The sequence below is a fragment of the Colius striatus genome, chromosome 4, assembly GCF_028858725.1.
Source record: "Colius striatus isolate bColStr4 chromosome 4, bColStr4.1.hap1, whole genome shotgun sequence".
Lineage (NCBI taxonomy): Eukaryota > Metazoa > Chordata > Aves > Coliiformes > Coliidae > Colius > Colius striatus.
Window position 1 is genome coordinate 61150341 of NC_084762.1, and position 23802 is coordinate 61174142.

The 23802-nt window shown below is 39.5% G+C and overlaps 1 protein-coding gene across 3 annotated transcripts in view; it reads right to left on the reverse strand.

Moving 5' to 3' along the window:
• Positions 1-21293, reverse strand: part of PDE7A (phosphodiesterase 7A) — a 72914-nt gene extending 51621 nt beyond the window's left edge. For all 3 annotated transcript variants that reach the window (XM_061994774.1, XM_061994772.1, XM_061994771.1), the window contains exon 1: positions 21090-21293. In XM_061994774.1, the coding sequence (XP_061850758.1) occupies positions 21090-21227 (138 nt within the window). In that variant the 5' untranslated portion in view covers positions 21228-21293. The remainder of the gene's footprint in view (positions 1-21089) is intronic.
• Between the last annotated feature and the right edge of the window lie 2509 nt (positions 21294-23802).

A 23802-nucleotide genomic window follows, 5' to 3' on the forward strand; every position in this document is an offset into this window, starting at 1 on the left:
TTCTACCATCCCCTCTCTTGTATTAAACCCACCAAATAACAGTGTAGGAAAACAGGAAAGGAAAGGTAGCATATACTGTGGCTGACTCGTGAGCCTTGGTGAAAGTTCTGCTGTATACCATGCCAGAGAACTCTCCTGCAAGTCATTGGTGAAAAGACTAACTTTCTTTTACAAGTCTTCCATTCGCTTTCCAAATTGTGAAGAGCAATTCTTTTCAAATCCTGAAAGTCACAGATCCATTTTCAACACTGGACTTCTACTCATCTTTGAGAGATATAAATATTTCTATTAAGTAATTTCTATTTCTTTCAAGAAAGTTTTGGACATGTCCTTCTAGACAAGAGATACAGACATTTTGGGCAATACCCTGCACTGAAAGGTATTCATGGCAATAAATTACTGGCCAAGCTAGTCAGCTGTTTATAATCCATACTTATGATGCCCTTAATTCTAACCTCACTCAAAAAACAAATTAATTACAAAAAGAAGAGGGCGTTCTTTACTTAAAAAGAGAAGTGAAAGGTCTGAAATTGCAATAGGCTTTACATATTGCCAAGTGCTCCAAATCCAAAGGCACAAGTATTCCTCTTCAAAACCTCAGCCCAGCACAAAGTGATCAGATCCCAAATATCAATTATTCTGGGCACCCAATTTAAGACCACTAGAACTGTATTACAATTTGTTAATCACATAATGCCCTCATGTAAGCACAGCTCCCTGACCTGAGCTTTTTCCTCTGTTGGGAGTGAGTGGAGGGGAGAAAGAGGGCAGGAAAGGCAAATCACATTGCAAGATCTCACATCAAGCACTTAACAAATGGAAGGCATAAAAATCATGATCTCGGAAAAGCTTGATTTGCATGTCTGCAGTAATAAGCAATTACAAGATAATAGTGTAAGAAATAATCATTTTCTCCAGAGGTGCATTTAGCTGCCTTATAAGTACACAAAATCCTCCATTCTTCTTAGACAAAGAACTCAAGGAATGATTGTAATGCTTCTCACAACAAAAGCAAGTACATTTTTTGCAATAAAAAGGAGGCAGAGATTTCCTGGAAAATATTAACAAAATTAAAACCTCATAATGCATGAATGTAAGGATATTAACATGAATTGCACAGGCAATCCAAATACATATTTCCTAAATGCTGTGCTTGTCTTTAGCATTACATCCATAATGGAAGAAATCTTTACATTTAAAAAAAAAGATACACAAAAAAAACTCAAACCAAAAAATAAAACACTAACCAACCACCAAACGAAGAAATTCTGTAAGATTAGAACATACTTTACCCATGTAACTTCCAAAAAAAAAAAAAAAGTTGAAAGCTCTAGATTCATCTCAAAGGCCACTTTTGCTATGTTAAGATATAAACTACATAACTCATCACTTTTAACAACAGAAAACAAATTAAAAATCTATTTTAAAAATTAACAAATTGAAAATATTTCTGGAGCAATACAGTAATGCATCTTTACATATATACAAATACACTCACCATATATGCTGTATTTGCAAAAAAAAAAGCCCAAATTTAAAGCAATTATTCTTAACCAGCACACACGCCCTTTTTACAGCAAGCAGTACAATGCAAAAAAAAAAAAAAAAACACGTAGCTTTGTACACCTACACATTTTTATCCTTCTAGACCTGAGCTATTTACACTTTTCCCTGAACAACTGAACTTTCAATACAGGATTAGCTGCTTCTATTATCTACAAAGTCTGAAGTTAAAAAAATTAAAAACTCCTGGGTTTGGAATTTGTGTGAAGTTGCTTCCTCTAGGCAAGTTAGTTCAACACACAACGCCTACTAGAGTTTTAAGTGATAGAGTAATTGGGGCTAGGCATGGACAGGGCATTAGCTGTAAAGTAACCTGTCCCTTGTGATGAGAAAAACTTTCCAAGTGCACAGTTCACACCAAAATGCCTTTGAGTCTGAGAATTTAACACTGTACAAAGCTTCCAATAGCACAGCAGAGTGCTTGAGAGCTTCTTAAGAACCCTGCAATAATTACAATGAGACTAAATATTCCTATAATTAAGTTTCCTTGTTTAATAAAAAAAATAATTGCTTAATGTTTTAAACTGCCCTGTACCTGCAGATTTTATCTGAAAACCTGATGTCTGTCATTGTCAGGTTATGGTTTGTGTTTAGTTGTAAAAGATCACTATCCCAAGTATTTAATGATCACTTGGAACTGAGAGATGGCTATGCTGTCTGTAACAGTATGGACGCATGGGGTACAGCACCCACAGGGCTGACGTTGACTTGCACCTCCAAGAGATGACATTGTTACAGCTTTTTATTTACCAATTTTCAAAGCAGGTATCAATATAACACCACTTCACATCCAGAAGTAGGAAGAAGTACAATTAATAAGTTGAACTCCTTTCCCAGCTCCAGCCTCCCACATACTGTGGAGATGTGATACAGGAGGCTTGCCACCCTTCAGCTGCACACTTTTCCATCTTCCACCAAGACACTGCTTGCCCTAGGGCAATATATACCATTTCACCTCCTCCCAATTCCACACATGCTGTGAAGGAGTGGGATAAGCTTATAGAAATGCAGGGCTCCTAAAGAGAGGCCCAGCTGAATATTTTGCAAGCAGGTATCTATTACCATATAATGAAACAGACAACGGAAAGACAGCTTTGAAATCAGAACTGTAACTTCTTCAAGGTTTAGAAAGGCAAGTCTAATTATTACATTAAAGAAAAATATGGCTATGTTTAAAAAACAGCATACATCTGTGAAACACTCAGGATAAATTTCAGTTTGCATCAAAAAAATACATTTTCATGTCAATACTATTAGCATTTTCCTTTTTTTGTATAAAAATAAAGACATTTAGAAGCTTAAAAAAAACCCTTTGCATGCAAAGTTACATAAAGGTCAGAAAGATATCCCCACAAAACCAGCTGTAAGGACAATAAACTATTTCACACTGGCATATGAGATTAGGTGGATAGTCTCATGATATTTTCATGGAAATCATTCCACATAAAATGGAATTCCATATGCAAAATTAAGCAAGTAGCTTATCAGCCCGCAACTACTTCCTCCCTGTAAGTTACATCACAAATCCCTCAAAAGAGGACTTTAACCCCTGTTCTCTAACCAAATATCACAACATACTTATTTTCCTTTCATTTTTTTCTGTACACTTTGTACCACAAAATATGTCCTGACAAACTCATTTGATGAATTACTTTGTTAGCTTTTTTCCCCCCATAACAGCTATGGTTAATTTCTGTGCAACAGTTTGAGACTTTTCCTTTCAAATAGAAAGGGTTGTGATTTTTGTAACTGACAGTATTTTTGTTATTTTATTCATACAAAAAGTAAAACATAAGAAACTCAATGAACAACTGTACTGAAAGACTCCCCACTCTACTGCAGATAAGACTAAAAACAGGTGAGAAAGATCAATATCAGAATTACTTATTTTTCTTTGCTCTTAAAACATGAAAAAAATGGAAGGAAGAACAAATTTGAGACAAATACACTTTTCAAGGAACCATAATTTGTGTTTGGGGTTTTTCTCCCCACACTATACATTATTGATTTGACAGAGGTTTGTTTCCTCAGTTTCAATTGGTTTTATTTACTTCCTACCTTTTTCTTGCACTAGTCAAAATACAACCAACCTAAAAATTTCAGAAGAATATACATGAATGTTTTTCAATCTTTTCGACAATGCTACTTAGTTGATCTTACCTTTTAGCTTCTGTGCTGCAATACAACCTTTTTAACAAGGTCTGCAAACTGCTCAGGAAACCTAAGAGTAAGAGAGTTCATTAACCAAGAGCTTAGAAAATAGGAGGCTGGAGAAATTCACTTCAGGGTTGTTACAAGGCATAGGAGCCTCAAGTAAAATGAGCAAACAGTTTGCGAACTCAGAAGAGTAACCCAACTTTTTGCAGGAGCTGGGAGAAGTGATTGACTTCAAGAATCCATAGAGTTCACATGCTGTATACATCTGAAGAAAGAGAAGACAACACCCACGGCCTTTTAACTGCCTCTCATAACAATTAACTCACTGACAGGAGAAGAGACTTAACACCATCATCATCAGACTAATCCAAAAGAAACTTGGGTCTACTTCACAGTTCACACAAACAGGGAACCAGAATGAAAGGCAGGCATATTCTTGCCTCCCTCAACAAGCAGCAAGAAGACTGTTTTTGCACCCCTGCCTGACAGTTTCCATTTTGGTATGCGTATGCAGTAGGACATCTAGGAACTACATCAATTTGGACAAAGTTCTTAAGTAGTAACCTGTCCAGTTTTCTTTCATTTATTAATCTAGACTGCCAGATATCTGGAAATCCTTCAGAGACCAACTTAGTATCACATACAGCACATCAGCATATTCTGGCCACTGCAGTCATTTGATTGCTAAAGTCTAGAACAGTCTAGAACTCATGAATGTGAGAACAGTCTACGTGTATGCACTAAATCTATGCATGTCAAACCTGCATCATGTGTGCAGAAGGCTCCTCAGATTCCTTACCACCTTCTCCAATAGATAGTACTAGGTGACTCATTTCCTTTATGTGTCCGTGCATCATTTCAGGGGGGATGAGGATGTTATGACAGACAATGTCAAAAGCCTTGCTGAAGTGAAGGTAGATGACATCCGCTGCTCTCCCCTCATCTAGCCAGCTGGTTATGCACTCATAGTCTACCAGACTGGTCAAACAGGATTTCTCCTTGGTGAATCCATGTTGACTACCTCCCAATAACCACCTTTTCCTCTTCAGGTACGCTACAAAAGGGTGCCAGATTCTGGATCTGTGTGATGATTACTTTACATTAGGCTCTTCATTGTGCAGGTAAGAGAACAGTCTATTAATGGAACTAAAATTATTAAACCACACACAAAGTTTCTCATAGCATCACAGAAGAAATGCAGTGATTGGTGAGGCTCTTTCTGCCCCCTAGCCATCCCCAAAAGAGCAGATCCTCAAACTCTCTTAGGTATCTTCTATCAAGAGACTACTTTCAGGAATAGCATCAACCCATGTCAAAATACTATCAGAATAATATACTTGGTTATAACATAATGACTAAGACAAAAACCTGTTTTAGAAAGCATAAATCACCTGAAAAATTAATTATCATCCACCAACCTTATGCACCACCTATTAAGGTTTATAGTTTAAAGACACTAAAGTAAGATTTCCACTTTTTTTCCAACAATAGAAAGTTAACTGTTACACAAATACTGAGGTTTGATGTGAAATATTAAGAGTTACTGAAAACAGGAAAGCTTTAACTGAAAGCTGAAAAAAGAGCAGCTGAACAAAAAAGTGCACTCCACTAATATGAAAGCAAGCCTGGGAACAAAAACACTTGTGCATGCCAGTAGCTGTAATTATGATGCTTCACCTATTGTACTTGAATGAAAGCAATAGGACAGAGAATTTATTTTTATTTGCCATGACGCACAAAGTTCTTTTTTCACCAAATTATTTAAATCAATACTATCTGCAAATTATAATATATGTATCATAGTTGTGTAACAGTTAACTTTTCAGCAAAGAATTTAACCAGCTTATATGAACTTGTAAACTCTGAGATAGTAAAAAATATTCCAGTTGCAACTGGAGTTGTTTACATTATCAGTACAGATACAGCTTCTGGACCCTATACTCCAGACAGCTAGTATTAGCAATAAATTCAGTTGCTTCACTTTTCCAGACAATAAACAACACAGACTCCCCCAAAAACATCTTAGAAGTTCACTTCAGAGGAAAATTAAATTTATTTTTTAATAAACTGGAGTAGCCTGAAACAAGTTTGCAGAAAAAGACACAATAATTAAAACATTCTGTAGGTCTCATCTTCCAGAAGGGAAATTAGATCACTGATTCTTCAGCTTTCATTCTTCCTGCTCAGTTTTCTACAACCACACTTTCTTTGTCAATATGATAGGTACCACAAATTCTTAAGTAACTGACATAATTTCCAAAGACAAATCACCTAGATGGTCAGACAAAGCTGATTAAGAAGATACAGCACAGCCACACCAGCTTTATTTGAATATGTGGGAAGAACTGACATGGTGCCAACACATTTATGTAATGTGGTCCCTGCAGATGTTCAAGTGCTTTGACTTGTCAGCTGGCTTTGGAGATATACATCACAAAGCAGACTGGCAATTTAAAGAATCGCTCTCCAGGTGGTAGTTCACGGATTCTATCATGGTGAGATATCTTGCGAAGCATACTGGGATATCTACCCTATAGAACTGAAAGTTTTAGAAACCTCAATGATACATTCCATCGTGTAGAACATGTTTGTGCCTCATGGCCTCAAGAGTTGCTCTTACAATATTTAAAACTCATTAATCATCTTCAAAAGAGCATCTTTCTGTCATATTTTTTTCTGTGATTACAGGAAATTTAAAGTAGAAAATCTGAAAATTCTTAATTCCAAAGCTTGTCCATCCACACAGAAGATTTTTAAATGCCTTTATTTTTTTGTTGAAGTGTGTGCCTGTATATGTGCACCTGATAGAGAGAATAAACGATCAAGTCTGTCTTTTTACCACTGGCTACAGAAACCAGGAGAGGGCTGCACTTCAACCACCTTTAATATCCTTACTAAATCAAATCAAAGGACAAAAGGACTAATCAAAGGACAAAACCAAAACATGCGTAGTTCTTAAAAGCCACTATATAGGAATTCCTATCTGAAATATTTGAAAAATCTAACAAATGAACACCCCCCTCTTTGTTTTTTCATTCTAAATGATAGGGTCTACTATGTACTTTACTACTTTCCTGCTAGTTTTACACAAACAGCTTTTTTCTCTTTCACACTACTGTTGAAATATTTTACCTCTCTGTATTTAACATTAAAAAGCACAGTGCACATACTCATCCTAAACAATACATATTTGCTCTATTAATTCTAGTAATGCAATTCTGTATCTCTGGTCCTGGGCCTCAGCTTGTATCATCAGACCCCAGAATATTCACATGTGTCTTCATTCTTCTCTGTCTCAAAGTGTGAAGGACTACAGACTACTGATCAGACCCTCTTCCCCTAAGCATGAGAGTCCCTCTTTCCCTCAAAAGCATCGGAGAAGAACTACCATATTCTGTGGTAGACAGAGAAGGCTACAGAAGACTTTGTGAGACTTGGAAAGGGAACGTATGAAGAGGAAAGATTCCAATAACAGCTAAGTGAAGGGATAAACTTCTGGGTATCTGCATGCTGAGATGGGAATAGAGATGCTGGAGGACACAGGTGCTCTAGCAGCAGCTTTGAACCAGATCACATAGGACATGAAAAGTCACTGCTATTAAGGCAGAGATGACAAAGTCCCTTACCTGACCTACAGTTCTTCTACAATTTCTCAGCCACAGATTTAACAGTATTTTCATTCCTGATCTCGTTGTAACATAAGCTCTTCACTATATATCCATTGCATCTACAAAAACATTTCATCTCCAGATCTCCATAACGTGATCTCCAAATGTTACAACATGAATGCAACAATGAATTTTCACTAACATGTTTATTTTTCCCCAACTCAAAAATGGAGGATCAAGGTCTGATTAAACCATAAAATCCTGAAAGATGCCTGGAATTTAACATAAAAAAGAAAGCACATTTCATGATCCCTCTATCAACTAGTTCAAATTTATACTCTACTGGTTGACTTGGGTGTTCAGAGACCCATAGCAGTCAAAGGAAGGCTAGGGTTTTGGAAAAAGCTACAGAAACTAGAAACTATAATCCTACTTTCATCTGAACACTCGCTAGAATCAAGCTCAATTACAAAACCGGGACTCTGTCTTTTCTTCCCACTTTCCTTTTTCAAGTTAAGTCACCTTGACTCTTAACAACTATCTCACTTCCCCAATTACTGAGTGCTTGAGCAACAGTGCTCCAAAAGACACTTGTCACTCCACAGTTAGAGCACAAGCTTTTACACCTAATATTGTATCCTGCACCACCCCCCATAAAGGCAGGGCCACTGAAACTACCAGTGAATTATGTGCTAGGCACACATGAAATGCCGCCCCTTTATCCCAGCTGCATGCAGGCAGCAGTCCTGGATCTGCTCAAACTACAAGATCTAGCAGCAGCACAGAAGGTCCAAATTGAGAGTATGATTATTCTGTCATCCATGAGACAATACCACTGACCAGATGGATGTGAAGCAGTTTTCATTCTTGTGAGGCCCCAAGAGAGGCGTAGAAGATCACTGCAACAAAAGAGTAAGAGTTGTCTCACTGCTCTGGCAGTGCTAGAGGCCACTATATGGTTTAAACACAGGTTAGAAAATTGATATAGAGACAGTGAAGAAGCAACTGAGAAGCAAGCTGGAAACTGTAACTGAGCAACTACTGTCTCACGAGAGGCCTCTCTGTACTGTGTAGTTACTGCCATACTCTCTGCAGCACACACTTCTTTTCAGTCCCTGCTGAGAGTTAGTGGCATAGCCTATAATCAGCAAAGAACACCACTTCAGGCAAAGCAAGGATCAAAATACGTGCCACTATGTAACAACATACACAAGTCTACATGGCCATGGAAGCCCTTTAAGTCCATGGCTTTCTGTTCTGACCAGAGCTGCTTCCTTCCCTTCACAAAGCAATGAAATCAGTGGAACTCATAAAAAGCAGAGAGCTGCTTAAAACTTAATTACACATTGCTATAATAAATAATCCATATTTGTGCAATAGATACATGTCCTTTATTTACCAAACTCATTCTCCTTGGCACTTACAGACTAAAGTGATGTATCAGGACCCATAAGGACAGCTGAAACTTTCACAGAGCATTTGAGAGACTGTATCTGGGCCTGGGCCACCACATAGGAACTTGAAGAAAGCAATACCACAACCGAGGCAGTAGAAGCAAGACAGCACAAGAGATCAATGTGTGCATTCAACAAAATCACACATAACAATCTCACAAACTGCAGAGGTAGTATTCTGCCACAAGCACTTCACACAAATTATCTGATTTCCACTTCTTCCCAAGGGGGACAAATCTCAGAAAATACTGATGGCACAACTCTCACACCCTATCTTTAGTCAGTCCTCACCCTTTGCTTTCACAAATATTACAAAGAAAACTTCAGATAAGACCTCTACAAGACACCTTCCACAGCATACATGAAAAGATCCTAAGAAAGGATGCTCATAGAATTATAAAATGTTAGGGGTTGGAACGGACCTTTAGAGATCATCTAGTCCAATCCCCCTGAAGAAGCAGGTCAACCTAGATCAGGTCACATAGGAACATGTCCAGGTGAGTCTTGAAGACCTTTTGCCATCCCCAAGTTAGACTTGATCTGCAGAACAATCATCTGCTACCAATGACGACTTCTTTCACAAATGCCAGCATGCATGAAATGGCAGCCAATACATTTATTGCCACAGCTATATCAGCAGCAGGGCCTATCTTATCTCCTGTATGTTGATAGCTCACAGGAATGTTCTCATGGTGCTACACTGGGCAGGCCAGCATATGGTATCCAAACACCCTCAAGGCACTTCTCCTAGGACTGGGGTTGGGTTCCACATAGGCCCAGTAACAAACCCACCCACAAATACCTACACAGAACTGGATGCACTTCAGGCTGGGATTCAAAATAATTCTGCCAATCAACATAATCAGCATACTGCGTGCTCTACTAAATTCAGCTGAAACGGATGGCTGAACAACTGTGCACACATGTACTCAGTCAATCCAAATTTGTTTGACTTGGCAACTCAGTAACATAGAGAATGAGCTATTATGGTATGACTGTCCTTGGCCTAAGACATGCTTCAGGACAAGCTCTGCAAAGTTTGAAGGAGATACCTAACAGTTTGGAATTTGGAGAAAGAAAAGGAAAAAAAAAAAGGAAGAAAAAAAAGACTCAAAAGAGCAAACACAAGAGTTACCTGGTAACATCCTGAAGCACTTCAAACACAGTAAAACAAATGTGTCTCTAGCTGTGGTGCATTCTGACCAAATGCATCTAACCCCTTACTGATAACGACAGAGGCTAATGAGCTAACAAACTCCTTGCTTACAAAGACCAAATAATAGCAACAAGTCTTCCAGAAATTTATATATTTAGGAGATGATTTTGTCCTGTGACGTGCTGGATGCAGGACAACCTGGTAGCTAATGGTACAATGAATACTGTCTTTTTCTCTTTTCCAAATCTATGCAGCACAAACCAGACCCTTATTCAGTACCACATTTTCATGTATATCTATATATTTATTTTCATATATACACACGCATACATAAATATATAAATATATATACACACGCCCACACACACCAGAAAGCCTTTTAACTATTCTAAGCAATTCTGCAAAGACAAAAGATATGATTGATCCTCATGTTCTGACACATTTCATTTATAAACTGTAACAACCGTAGCTATTTTTCAGTAGAAAAATTCAGAAAGAAAATATGCTTTCAGTGTCATACGAAAATAACCTCTAATTTGTACATTATTTCTAAATGTACTACTCATGTATATATCAAAAACAAAATTTCATATTTTGAAGAAGTCCATTAACCTGTATTTCGAAACTGTATGTTTTATGGTCAAATAAAGAACTAGAGATTCTTTTCACTTAGTGTACTTTATCAAACAATTATTCAAAGGTTAACAACAACCTTTTTAAAATGTTCTTTTTACCAAGTCAAATCTCTCCATTATCTGCCAATACCTGAAAAATACGGAAGCATGGAGTCATCTAAGAAAGATGAAATTACAGATTTTGAAGTTACATAATAACAATGTATAAAAGACAGTGCACAATGCTTTTCCAAGAACACTAAGTAGCATAATACAGTGCATTAGAAGATTTGAATAACACTAGGGAATTATTCATCCCACTCTTGTTTAGCGAGAAAGTGAAACAATTCCACACAGTTGTCAGCTGCTCTGGACATTCCACCAATTGCAAGGGAAACAACTTGAGTCAGTGTTGCCACACATTGTGCTGCCTCTGACTGCATGTTCCTGTTCCTTTCCTTGCACTCCTCAGACCCAGCAAGAAAGCCAGGGAGAAGCAAGATCAGCTGAAAAATTAGTTCTACAAAAAAGGAAAGGGCTTTCTGCTGCTGAAGCTCAGTAAACTAGCTTTCTGCAGGATCAGACGAGTGCAAATGTCAACACAAGAGGAGGAGTAAAGATATGCAGCTAAAAGCAATTACTGTGCAAGCATTGCTTACATTTAACACCGTAAGTGCCTTGAAACTATGACTGGAGACTTTAAATAAAACTCTTACCTGAAAAAGAATATCTGTTCAAAATAATACTAGAAATAAAAACTACGGCTCCAGTCAATGATAATCATCAACAACCATGTCTCTCCAAGCACCAAGCTCAGCAGTGTCAAGCCAGGTAGAATTAAAGGAATTGTCCTATTTTTCATTACAAAAGAAATACAAAAAAGGTGTATTATTACACTAAGAAATTAACTTAAGACGTATTCTTTAGCTTACTAATCTTTGTCTCCTTCCAACCTAACCAGATCCTCTGTCATATTCAGCATAGAAAAAAGTTTTACATTATATCTCCCAAATTGGTTTCAATCCAAACAGATTTTTCACTACATAGTCTCTTTCCTATTCTGTCATATGAATACAACGGTTGGAAGGACTAAAAAAAAAGTCTTAAACTTCATTAGGCATAATAGTCTTTCCTACTTAGTCATCCAATCATGGATAATAACTTTCCATCTAATCCTCTCAAATCATTTTTCCTAAAAACCTTGTGGAAATGGATTAGCCTTGTAGTGCAGAGCAAATTATTTCACTTACCATCTACTGTGTCAAAAGGTGGTAGGTGAACAATTTTAACCAAGGCACAAAAAAATCCCTTCAGGTCTCAACTTAAGCTGCAAAAATAATGCTATAACATCAAATGAAAAACACCAAGGTACCCATAGCTTCAACCATTCAACATTCCTAGGGAGATGAAGCTTTTCTCCTCCTTTAAACAGCCTGCCTAAAACTCACAGATCACAGAGTAAACACTCCTTGCAAGCAAAACTTAAGGAATTTAGTACCTGCAATTGGCTGTGTTTAACTTCTAGTCTTTATTTATGGTAGGTTGCAAAAAACTCACAATAATCTGGTGATAAAGATATAAGGTGACAATATTCAGAAAATAATCACCTTTTTTTTTTTAAAGTGAGAAGGAAAAATTGGGGGAACAATAATTGTAAGTATTTGGGACATTATGGAATTCTTAAGGTAAAAAAACCTCAGGGTGTTCAGGGTGTTCTTTTTTTAAAAATTAAGGCAATAGATAAAGTTCAAACATTTCCTCTTGCCAATTTATAGGGTAAATACTAATGTTTTATCTGGACAAAGATGCAATCAGTTTATTTTGTCCAAATGAAAACAAGCCCAAAAAAGCTGAATAAATATACCATTTAGATGCAGTGAAAAGTGCAGAAATTCCCATTATCACCATGCTAAAGGAAATGTAGCTCAGATTTACGACAGAAGAAATGGTAGAACAAAATTCCAAAGTTACCCTCTAGATGTCCCATAGTAAGAATATCAAAGAAAACTCTTTGCCTTTACTTATGTCTGCACACTGACATTTTTTATTTAGCTTGCAGTTATAAAAGAAACTGTATGGATTTTTCTTTATCCAATACCAGAAAAAGATCACAGAATTGCAGAATAGTAGGGGTTGGAAGGGACCTCTAGAGATCGTCTAGTCCAACCCCCCTGCTTGAGCAGGTCCACCTAGATCAGGTCACACAGGAACGCATCCAGGCAGGTTTTGAAAACCTCCAGAGAAGACGACTCCACACCCTCACTGGACAGCCTGTGCCAGGGCTCCAGTGATCAATTATTGCAGTTGCTGAAATCTGAAGTATAAGATTCCACAGATAATAATCAAGGAAATTTAAGTATTCCAGATTTCTGGAAAACTAGTTATATGGCTTTACCATTCCAAAAGAGAAGCTAAGACAGGGCACTATCAGCAAGACCCCACTACCACATACAGGCATTTCAGCATCACTAGATCACTGTTACATGGGAGATTTACTGAAAAGTTTTTAAAAATGGTAGAGCAACTTCACGCTTGACTAAACATGAAACTCCCTCAGCTTGCTGTAAACCAAGACATCAATATATGGAGTATATTAGCTACAAACATAAAGTAAGAAATAACACAGGCCAGTGTCATTCCTGTTATGACAGCTGTGGCCCCTCTACTACCAGATTATTAAAAAACAAGAGTATTTTTTGCAAGAGTGTTAACTTTTTCTGATCTAGAAGTTTAACTGAGTACCTCAGAAAAATACTTGTCAACATGCCAACACCATCCGCACCTCAATTTCTAACATAACTAAGATCCAGAACATCAGACAGAGACTGCACAATGACGCTAAAACCTTTCCTGTTTCAAGGCTGGGGCCACCTAGTCTCAAGCTTCCCATTATAAACTTTTCCCTCAGAGCCTTAGAACAGGTTCCTGTATCTCTTCCTTTGGTTTTTTTTTTTCTCCTTGGGACAGAACTGACCCCTTGCCCTAAAGGAGGCAACAACTTGTATTTCACATGTGTTAAATATCCAGTTTTACTAGTTAGGGTAGCCTCCAGCTATGTCTGCTACAGGGAAGAAAAAAAATTAAAAACCACTGGTAGAGGAAACAGCCTCTCTGTCTCTCCACATATCTCACCTGTCAGCAAGGGGCTGGACAAATAGTAAAATCTGCTAATACAGAGCAACCTTCATTCTTCCCATTGCAGCACACTCCTTCTGATGCTCAGGCATGCAGAAAATGAGGGCTTGCTGTAAATTTTGGCTCCTTCACACCTTCAGCTAGGAGCTTAGAAAAGAATTTGCCCTCTACCTTCCAGTGAAAAGCAGACTCCGCGAATCTCTTTAATTGTAATTATTGTGGGAGTGTGGTCAGGAAGATAATAAATCAGATTGCCATTATCACAGGTACACAAAGCAGAGGGAAGTGGGAGGAAAACAGGAGTTCAACTTATGTCAGTCTCAGACTGTGGAAGGGGGGAGGGCAGGGAAGGTGAGATAAGAGCTGCAAACTTACTTGAAAACAAAACATTTGGCTACAAATTCCTTACAATATACCTAGAATGAAACATACAAATAAACAGTTCCCCAGCTAATCCTTATATCCAATTTTCCAGAATTGCATTTTTATAATAAAATATTTTGTCTTTGGCAGGCTGCCTTGTTGGATTACACAGGGTGCTTATTTACACTGCAGTTACTTGTTAATGACATAATCAGAACAAACTGAGGAAAACTTCACATCTAATGAAACAAAAACTCTTCCAAGTTCTCCTGTGAGGTCTTACATGCCTAACACTGAACTGGAATTTGCAAAGTCTAGGTTCAACTCCTGGTCCAGACACATGCTTCCTGCGAGACCCTATATGCATTTCCATGTACACACCAAGCATTTGTGACCTAATCTAAGTGGACCTACTTTGGCAGGAGGAGTGGACTACATGATTTCTAAAGCTCCCTCTCAACCTCTACCATTCTATGATTCTATGATTTGTACTTGCTTATATAAAAGAATTCTCTCAAGTAGAATTGCCATTTCATTTAACTGTGAACGCACACAAAGGACTATTTGCACTAAATGCATTCTGTAGTATGATTTCCAAGATGATTAAATTCTTCAAGTCCATTCTCAGTCTCTCAATTATAAGAAAAGGATACTCCAACAGAATACATAACATTCCTTTAATTGTATCATGAGATACATGAACCTGTGTCTTAGACACCCAGCTGTACAAATTCACATGTGGAAATACTGATGTGTGTTAAAAGATTTACACAGTAAAGAAATCCTGCTACTTTGGTTTCACACTTCTGGAAACAAAAAAATCTAATTTGAGATGCCAAATTACTCACTATTTCCAGGCATATTCAGTGAATTTTTAAGGCAGGCAAATGCAACAACTTTGGTCCAATCCAAAAGGTGTTTCTTACACAAGCCATAAACTGGCAGGCAGGGCCTGAAAATATGGTCACGAATCTGAGATCCTCTGTGCTAGGAAGTGATCGAGTACATTCAGAAACCTACAACTTTAGTAGAAAACCAGTAAAAACTTGTAGATACTGAGCTACTAGAGAAATTCAAGAAAACCATAAGTCAATTGTAACTGACATGATAGAACTGTTCTAACAAATCACCGTTCTAATGGTTACCAGGGCTTTTCTTTCCCTGTAGGCTTTGCAGAAAATCAAAGAACTGAAGAAATAAAGATTCAACTGCAGATGTCCTCCACATTATTTTTAACATGCCAAAACAGTAGAACAATAGAAATGTCAGAAATTTACATGATTTTTATGATACTCTAACAACTCATAATTGAGCATATTACCATACTGACTCAAGAGTAACCTTAAGCTCTTGCTCCTCCTAAGTAACCTAAAAAAAAAAAAAAAACACACCCCAAGACAAAAACCACAGAAAACGGACTTACTTGGCAAATACAGGTTGGTTTTGGTTTTTAGAGAAAAGCCACTGAAACAGACACCCTATACAAAACATTTTTAGTTCCAACAACCTGTATTTGCATTACATTACTAGATTATTAGTTCATCTGGAACACTAAATACATATATGCTAATGCAGACTTGTTGTAAAATTGGTTTATGGTTAAAATTCAGTATTTCACAACTTAAGTGGCACATACAAATCTTTTTTTCTCAAACCAATTTCTCTTTAAAGATGGCATCAGAAAACTGAAGTTCATACAAAGCACAAAACATACTATTACACCATCTGGACAAAGAAGAATTAACTTCTGGTGACTTAAGACAATCTAATTAATGGGGACTCTATTATTCTGCTTTGACCTTACACAAGCAATTATAGGCCATGAAATAAGCTGCTATGACCTTTTGCAGAATGAAAGTAAAAATGTTGCTTTACACTACAACATATGAAAAAATTAATTGGTCATAAAGCTCAGGGAGCATTTTAAAAATGAATCGCTACATAAAACTACTGCAGTGCATGAAATCCCCAATCAGAACTTGTCCATGCTGTGTGTAGGGAGAGTCAGTTTCTGTCTCCCACATGAATAGATGCAATCTCAGCAACCAGATACAAACACTACAAGATGAAGAGAATGGCAGCAACAGAATTAATCCAGAGACTAGGAATCACATCATGAAAATCATTTCACTATTTTAGCTTGTTAATTAGTCATGCAGTAGAGATATAGGAAATTGCAGGAGAAAGCTAATAAAAGAGTAAGCAACTGAGAAACAGTGATGGAGAGGACTATAAAGGTATGGAAGAAAAGTTATGAAAAACAGCAGGTGAGGAAAGAAAGGAGTTTACGGTAAGGTTCCACATTCAGTACCAGGGCCAACCTAAGGCATTCCTTCTGCCTCCCAACTGCTCATTACTCCTGGTTTAGCACTGTAGGGTATTGCTTCCTCCTTACTAACAGGCACAATCATACCATGAGTCAGACAGGGCTGAAAAATAACAAAAAAGAAAAAAAATGGGGGGGGGGAGGGAGAAGTTCACACAACTAAGAGGAAAATGCAGAAGAGGAAAATGCAGAAGCGGAAATGAGCAGCTGAAAGGGAGAAATAGGTCATGCCACCATTTCTCCCAGCAAGAAGGTGCAACTGTGGGATTAAAGATCAATGCCTGTGTTTGGATCATAAAAATACACCTCTCAATGATATCTGGTACCTTGTAATGCTACATGCAAAATGAAAGACGCTCGTATAGCATGAGGTGATAAATACTAAAAAGATGAGTTACACAGTAAAAGGTGAGACAAGCACTTGATTATGTTGGGCAATACATTTTTCTAGGGATGCATGTACCTTTCACTAAGGAATCCATCAGTGCAGCATACTCTCACCTGCTCCTGGCAACTTTTTCCCCCACCGTATCCTCTTTAAGTCAAATCTAGACTTCCATGAATATGATCTGCAGTTTACTGTTCAGGTATATACCACATGGAGAATCAGAAAGCATAAAGGTATATTGCTTAAGTGCATGAAATGGAGATTCAATAAAGAGGGATCATAAACGGAGTTATCAAATACCAAGTAGCAGCTCCTGGTACTACCTGGTACACAGTAGCAATTGGTGCTTTAGGTAGAGACTTAGCATCGACATTTCTGGAGTTTTCTATTATTTGCTTAATTCCTTCTTCACATAGTATCATCCTCAGGAGATATCTTTCTCTACCATCAATCTAAAACATTTAAGGATAGAAAGGTCAAAACTAGATCTTTACTTCTATTCAGACACTGCTACCTAGATACCACTGATGCCGTTTTTGGAGGCGCTGAAGAAAGTGCAGAACCAGTTACAAGGCACAGTGATGGAAATGAGTCAAAAATAGCAGGTTAGGCCAAAGTTTTCGTACTCATTTGTTTATGTCAATTCAACTTGGGAGACAGGGAAGGCATGCAACACAGGACACAATCTAAACCTGCTTGCAGCTAAATTTGTGAAGTGGCTTTCATTACAAACCCTTATTCATTAAAAAAAAAAAAAAAAGACTAAAAATTTTCATGCAAAATAAGTACTAGTTTTAGAAACTCAGTTTTACTATTAGCAACACACATTAAAAACCAGATGAGGCAAAGAATACAAAATTGTCCTCCGAAAGCTCAACTTTAATTTAAAAAAGATCATTTAATAACATTTGGAATGAACAACCTAAACATAAAATCCAAGGTACTACTTAACATCCACTTGACCTCAAAGTGAACCTAAATTCAATCTCACCAGCGTGAAACGTCCTAGTCATTTCAACAGTTACCCATTCAAGTGCCCTTAAAAACAGCTTTTAACACTAGCATTTAATATTATTTCATGTTCAAAGACATAATTATTAACTCAATTGAATAAACCCATACAGTAGCAGCTTTTCACTTGACTGGACTTGAACAATGAATATCACAAATAACCTCCAGGTAACAGATGTCACTTCTACTATTCTTTTGTTGTTAATACTTCGAAATTAATGAAAAGAATACTTCAGGGGAATAATTCACACATAAAATAAAACCACAAGGAGAAAAAAGATAAGCTCTTCTCTACATTTACTGGGGACAGTAACAGGTGTAAATCACAAGGAAGATGTGAATTCCTTATTAAGAACTCTTATGACAAGAACAGTTAGGCATTACTAAGAACAGTTACGCTGTCTAATAGGATTGCGTAATTTCTATTATTTGAGGCTCTTATGGTTTTCAAAAGACTAGTGGTACATTCCCCTCCTTTACATTAGTTCTGACAAACTTCACTAAGCCTATTTTATTCAAAGAGATGGCAGAGCTATGTTGTTTCCTGCTTGTATTGGTTTTCTGCTCTTTTAGTGAACTGAATCAGCAAACACCTGACAAGCATCAGAGATGGCATAAAGGAAGTAGCCATAATACATGCCCAATGTCAGGACTTTAACTTTCAGGAATAATGAGTTATGTCAGCTCACTGCATCTCACAAGACTGTATCTTAAAAAACAAATTGATCAGACAGATTAGACAAATGTCTGCTAATACTACTGTAAGTACAATTTATCCTTTCTGGGGCTGAGAGGAGTAGAGCAGAATTCTCAAGGTCATTCCCAGCATCACTCACTTTAAGCTTTAAAAAAGCAACACCCAGCCCACTTTGAGCCCATTTAGCAAAACTAACAAAACAGTAAACTGAAATGGAACTTAATATACTGAAAGAGATAAATTTGCTTGCTTAGGATTGTCACAATTAAACACTATGTCTAATGTCACACAAATTTCTCACTTGTGTTTCCCATATACTTTGTTGTTGAAAGGATGAGCCTCAGATATCTTATGCCTCAATCATTCCACTTTTGATCTCTAAGTGGGAAATGGATTTTCAAGACTGTACATATTTTTAAGAAAATCTGCCAGATGTGTATTAACTGTGAAGTTCTAGCTGTATATATTGGCTCCCTGCACTTGCGAATACACACCTCCAGTTTTACTATTGCTTAAAGCTAGCTTGAGCAGAAGACTGAAAATCACAGACTGGTAAGTGTTCAGACCTCTTTGAACAGCAAAGGAACTGGAATACCAGGAGTCTTACAGAAGACTTGGCAAGGTGAAGTTAATTTCAGATTCATTAATCTCACTGCTTCTCAGTCCATCATTTAGAACAGCCTGAGATCGCAGATCTGGTAGACATTCACATTCTATTGTCTGTGGGAGACTTCAGGGAAAGGAAAAAAGGTAAAGACAGGAACACATAACTGTACTCTAATCCACTGGCGGATATTAGTAAAGACTTCCTCACTTAGATGTCTCAATTCCCTTTTATTAATGCATAAACTTCTTTCTCAGGTTTACTCAAAAGAAATACTGCTTGGTCAGGCATACATATAGTTTTCACCTTTTTACAAGTTACTTGAGCACCTCTTCCTGTGACTCACTAACTTATATGCAGCATATTGCTCAGAAAACAGGGAATCCATTGAGAAGCTTGAAAAAATACAACCCAACTTAAATGTCAATGACATATTTCATATGATAAGCTTGTATACACTTTATGTATCACCTGCTCTGGAGACCATGCAGAAAAAGAATAAATACAATACATCACCTTGAACATTTTGCTTATTCCTTTTCTCAGAAGGCCTTAAATGCTTCAAACAAGAAAGATTTGCACAGGACAAAAGGTACTAAAATAGGTTGGACTTTCAAGATGACTTATACATACAGAAAATTCACCATTATCAAGTACAGCTCAGACCAAGTGGTAGAAATGAAAAAACATCCTAACCCAGTTGCTACGTGAATAACTAATTGGTCCTAAACCCAACGTTTTTGTTAGTTATTACATTCATGCTCTGGAAAGGGAGGGTTGTACACGTATGCTCATCTTCATTTGCTTACTAATAATTATTTCCATACGCATTCAAATTCCTGGTCATTAACACAGTGTTTTGTTGATTCCTACTTCCCAAACACACACCCGTAGAGACTCACTGCTACCAAACCAGGGCCAATGCCAAAAGAGACTGGTAGCTCTATATTTTCTATATTTGTATATATTAAGCAGAATAATTCACAAAAAAACCCCCAAAATAACTTAATAAGATATCTCAAAAGTGTAAAGAACAAAAAAAGACCATTAGACACATAAAGATGGAAGACAATATCTTCTGTAAGGACACCATACTTCAGAAAACTGAAAGAGACCTTTCAATCAAGACATTATAGGTAATCCCTAGAAGCCAAAACCAGTTGACTTACCACCAGAACACACACTTTCCACTGTAACTATAAGTTTTCTACAGAGACTTCCACCAGAATATAATTTTATCAGTTTTCTGGGAAACTATACTAACGCATATTCAGAAATGTAGAGCAGCATTCTCAAGAAAAACCTTTATTTTGTCCTGACAGTTATAATGACCCTTTTTGTAGTATTACCAACATGATCAGATGAAACAAAATACAGCATAGTTCGCTTGTGGCTGATGTAATGTGGGCAGAGAACAATACCGTTGAAATGAAAAAAGCTCAGGATCTTTGTCTCTTTCTAGAGGGATTGCCAAGTCTTCATAGTTGGAGGGAGAAACAGCTTAGCATCCCAAATAAAACACTGCAACGCATGTTCATTATTTCAGTAAAGTCACTGCTGCTTTTGGCAACCCCATAGGAAACTTAGACCCTTCAAGGAATTTCAAGCTGAAAAGCCAGAAAAGAGCCCAAGTTTTAAAATTACAGAAAAAAAAAAACCACCTAAATAATCAACTGGCTCTGGGAATAAACCCCAAGGAAATCATCCGCTCGCACTATAATCAACGCTAAAGAGATAACCTCAACAACAACTAGCCATAAAGGTGTAAAATGCCGCACGTTCCCGTCACCACCGCCGGTATTCGGTAGCATGCGGGGAAGGCGCGACGGGCGGCTGGGCCGGGGTGATTGGGCCGGGGCGGCAGGCCGCTCGCCCCCGCCGCGGCCCTTCGGCTGCCCGCGGGGCAGCTCTGCCGCCAGCCCACCGGCACCACCGGCTCCGCGCTGGCACTCAACGCAGGCCCCGGCGTCGGCACAGTGGGGGCTGGCCGGCGGGCCCCGTGGCGGTGCCTACCTGCGAGAGCTGCCGGGGGTTGGGGCAGCCGAAGAGAGCGGAGCTGGAGCTGAAGCTGATGGCCCCTCTGCGGCTGAGGACGTGCTGCGGCACCGGCCTGTCCAGCGGCAGCACCGGCAGCTGGTAACATACTTCCATTGAAGAAGCCTCCGTGCGCCGACCCGCCGCAGGGCAGCGGCCTCGCCCGCCGCCGCACCTGCCCGCACAGGGCTCGCCGCAGCGGGGCGGCGGGGGGAAGCCCGCGGCGCAACCCCGCGGGGGCCCGGCGCCTCCTCACCGCCCCCGCGCCCCTCCGGGGGTCGGGCCGGGCCGCGCCGGGCCCCGGGCCTTTGTCCTCCGCCGCCAAAGCCTGGCGGGAACGGCCGCCGGGAGCGAGGGGGAGGCGGCGAAGCGGGACGCCTCTGTCAGCGCCCGAGGCGACGAGTCCCGGCCCGGAGCCGCCGCCGCTCGCTTGGCCTCGGTGCCGCTGGCGGGAGCCGCTGTCAGCCCCGCTGCCGGGCGCCGCGCATGGAGGCGAGGCCGGCCGGGAAGGGCCGCTTTGGGTGAGACACACGCCGCGCTCACCCCTATTGTCCGGCACGGCCGAGAGGAGGAGGAAGGAGGCGTCGCAGCCGCACGGCCCCACTCCACCGGGGGGAAGGGGCCGGGCCCTCAGAGAGGGGACGCAGGCAGGAGGGGAGGGGAGGAGGAGGGAGAGGAGGAGGAGGAGGAGAGAGGAAGCCTTCGCCCCGCCCGCCCCCACTCGGAACAGCCCCGAGCGCACCGGCCCAGGAGGAGGCACAAGCCCGACGGACTCTGCGTGGGTCGCGCGGCTGGCGACACGCAGAGCGTCATCACGTAACTACCCACTCTCCCCTTCCTCCCGCCCGCGCGCAGCAGGGTGGCTCGGCGCCGCCAGCGGGCCCCGCGCGCCGCGCCTGGCGCATGCGCCCTCCTCTTCGCGCCTTCGGTGGCCGGCGAGGCCGGGATAGGGACCGCTGGGGAGGTGATGAGAGGGCGCGGCTGGCGGTGCTGCCCATGTGGAATCGGGAGCCGGCGCCTTCCTCTCGCTCTGCCTCCCTCCTTTCTTCCCTTCCCCTCCCCCGGCGGGCTGAGCACGTGCCGTGCCAGGCGCTGCTCGGGCGAGGCTTGAGGGGGCCGGGTCCCAGCGGGGAAGGGGGATCGTGGCGGGAGTTGAGTCGGTGCCCCAAAGGGCTGTGTCCTGAGGGCACGTCGCTGAGGGTGCAGCGGTCTGCCTGGGGCAGGATCCACTTTCTGTCGCTTCTTCCACGGGGGGCGGCAACAGTCTGTATGGCCCAGCCTTGAGCGCCCAAAATGCACAGCTACTCGAAAATCAAACTTACAAAGACAGTTTAAAATGTATTATCGGAAGCAATACACAGAGAACTTTGTATTTGCATTTAAATCCTTGACGTTAATTTTTTAGGGTTTTTTTTTGCAACATGAAGAGGTACAACCATGCCACTTCTGTTACAGGAGATGACATTCCTGGCAAACAGAATTCCGAGAATTGACCTTTAAGGAAGAAACAGTAATTCGTGAGGTGATGTGGTCCATTGAAATGTACATCACGTTAACGCTTAGAACTAAACTTTGCTGTAGTTTCTAAGTCTAAGCCTCCCTTTGTCTTTTTGTGCAGCAGCTTTTAAACTTTTTATCTCTTTTGTCATTAAAAAAAAAAATCCTAAATATAATAGGCATGGGAACATTTCTGTTCTTTGAATAATATATGAAGTGCCTGTACCCACTTAAAAATCAGATTTTGCAAAATGATTCATGTGATTTAATTTTGCATAATACATTGTTCTTATAAGTACTTGCATACTGGCAGAAAGGTTTAGATTTCACATGATAATGGTTATTTATAGGCAGTGACATGCTTAGGAGGAACTCATTTGGAAAGAATGGATGCTTCATATGGAGGATTTTCATCTGTTCTAGACATAGAAACCTATTTTGTAGATGTGAACTGATGGCCATTTTACTTCAATCTTCAAAGCTAAGAAATGCACCTTTTTCTTTTGCAGAGCTGCAATCCCACATTGTCTCGTGGATATTCACAAGGACATGTGGACACGAGAGAGAGGGGACAATCAACTGCCTCATCTTAAAAGCTTTATCTGTTTTTCTTCTGTTCCTTGAAATAAAAACATCACAAGCATTTGTATGATTTTATAATACACACATGGAATAATTTAAAACATGATAAGCACATAATAATTCCAAATAAAGCCTTTTGAGGTTTTTTTTCAAGAGTAAAGGTATGTCAGGTTTTCTTCCACATTGTTTGACAGATTACTTATATTTCACTAGCTTACATTAAATCAGCAGTGCATTTAAGCTACTGATAGAACTCCACGAGCTTCACTGGAGTCAGGCTTTCCCTCCTCCATTCATTTTACACAATTGCTTCTTGCCTACTAATAACGAATTAGTTTTCTGTACTCTGCAAGGATGGAATTTTACTCTAGCCAATTTAAAATTCAATTTATGAACAATATATCATGTTTTGTAAGGGAAAAAAGCGTGAACTTACTTTCAATTAATATACATAGTGTGTATTTTAATTCTACAAGGTCAAACTATAAATAAAGATTGATACTGTGTTTTACGGTTCCTATCAGTTCTGCATACTTTCCATCTGGCTAGTTGAAATTACTTCTTGAAGGTCATATTAGCGCATAGTCTGAGCCAGTATATCCTTAAATAACAT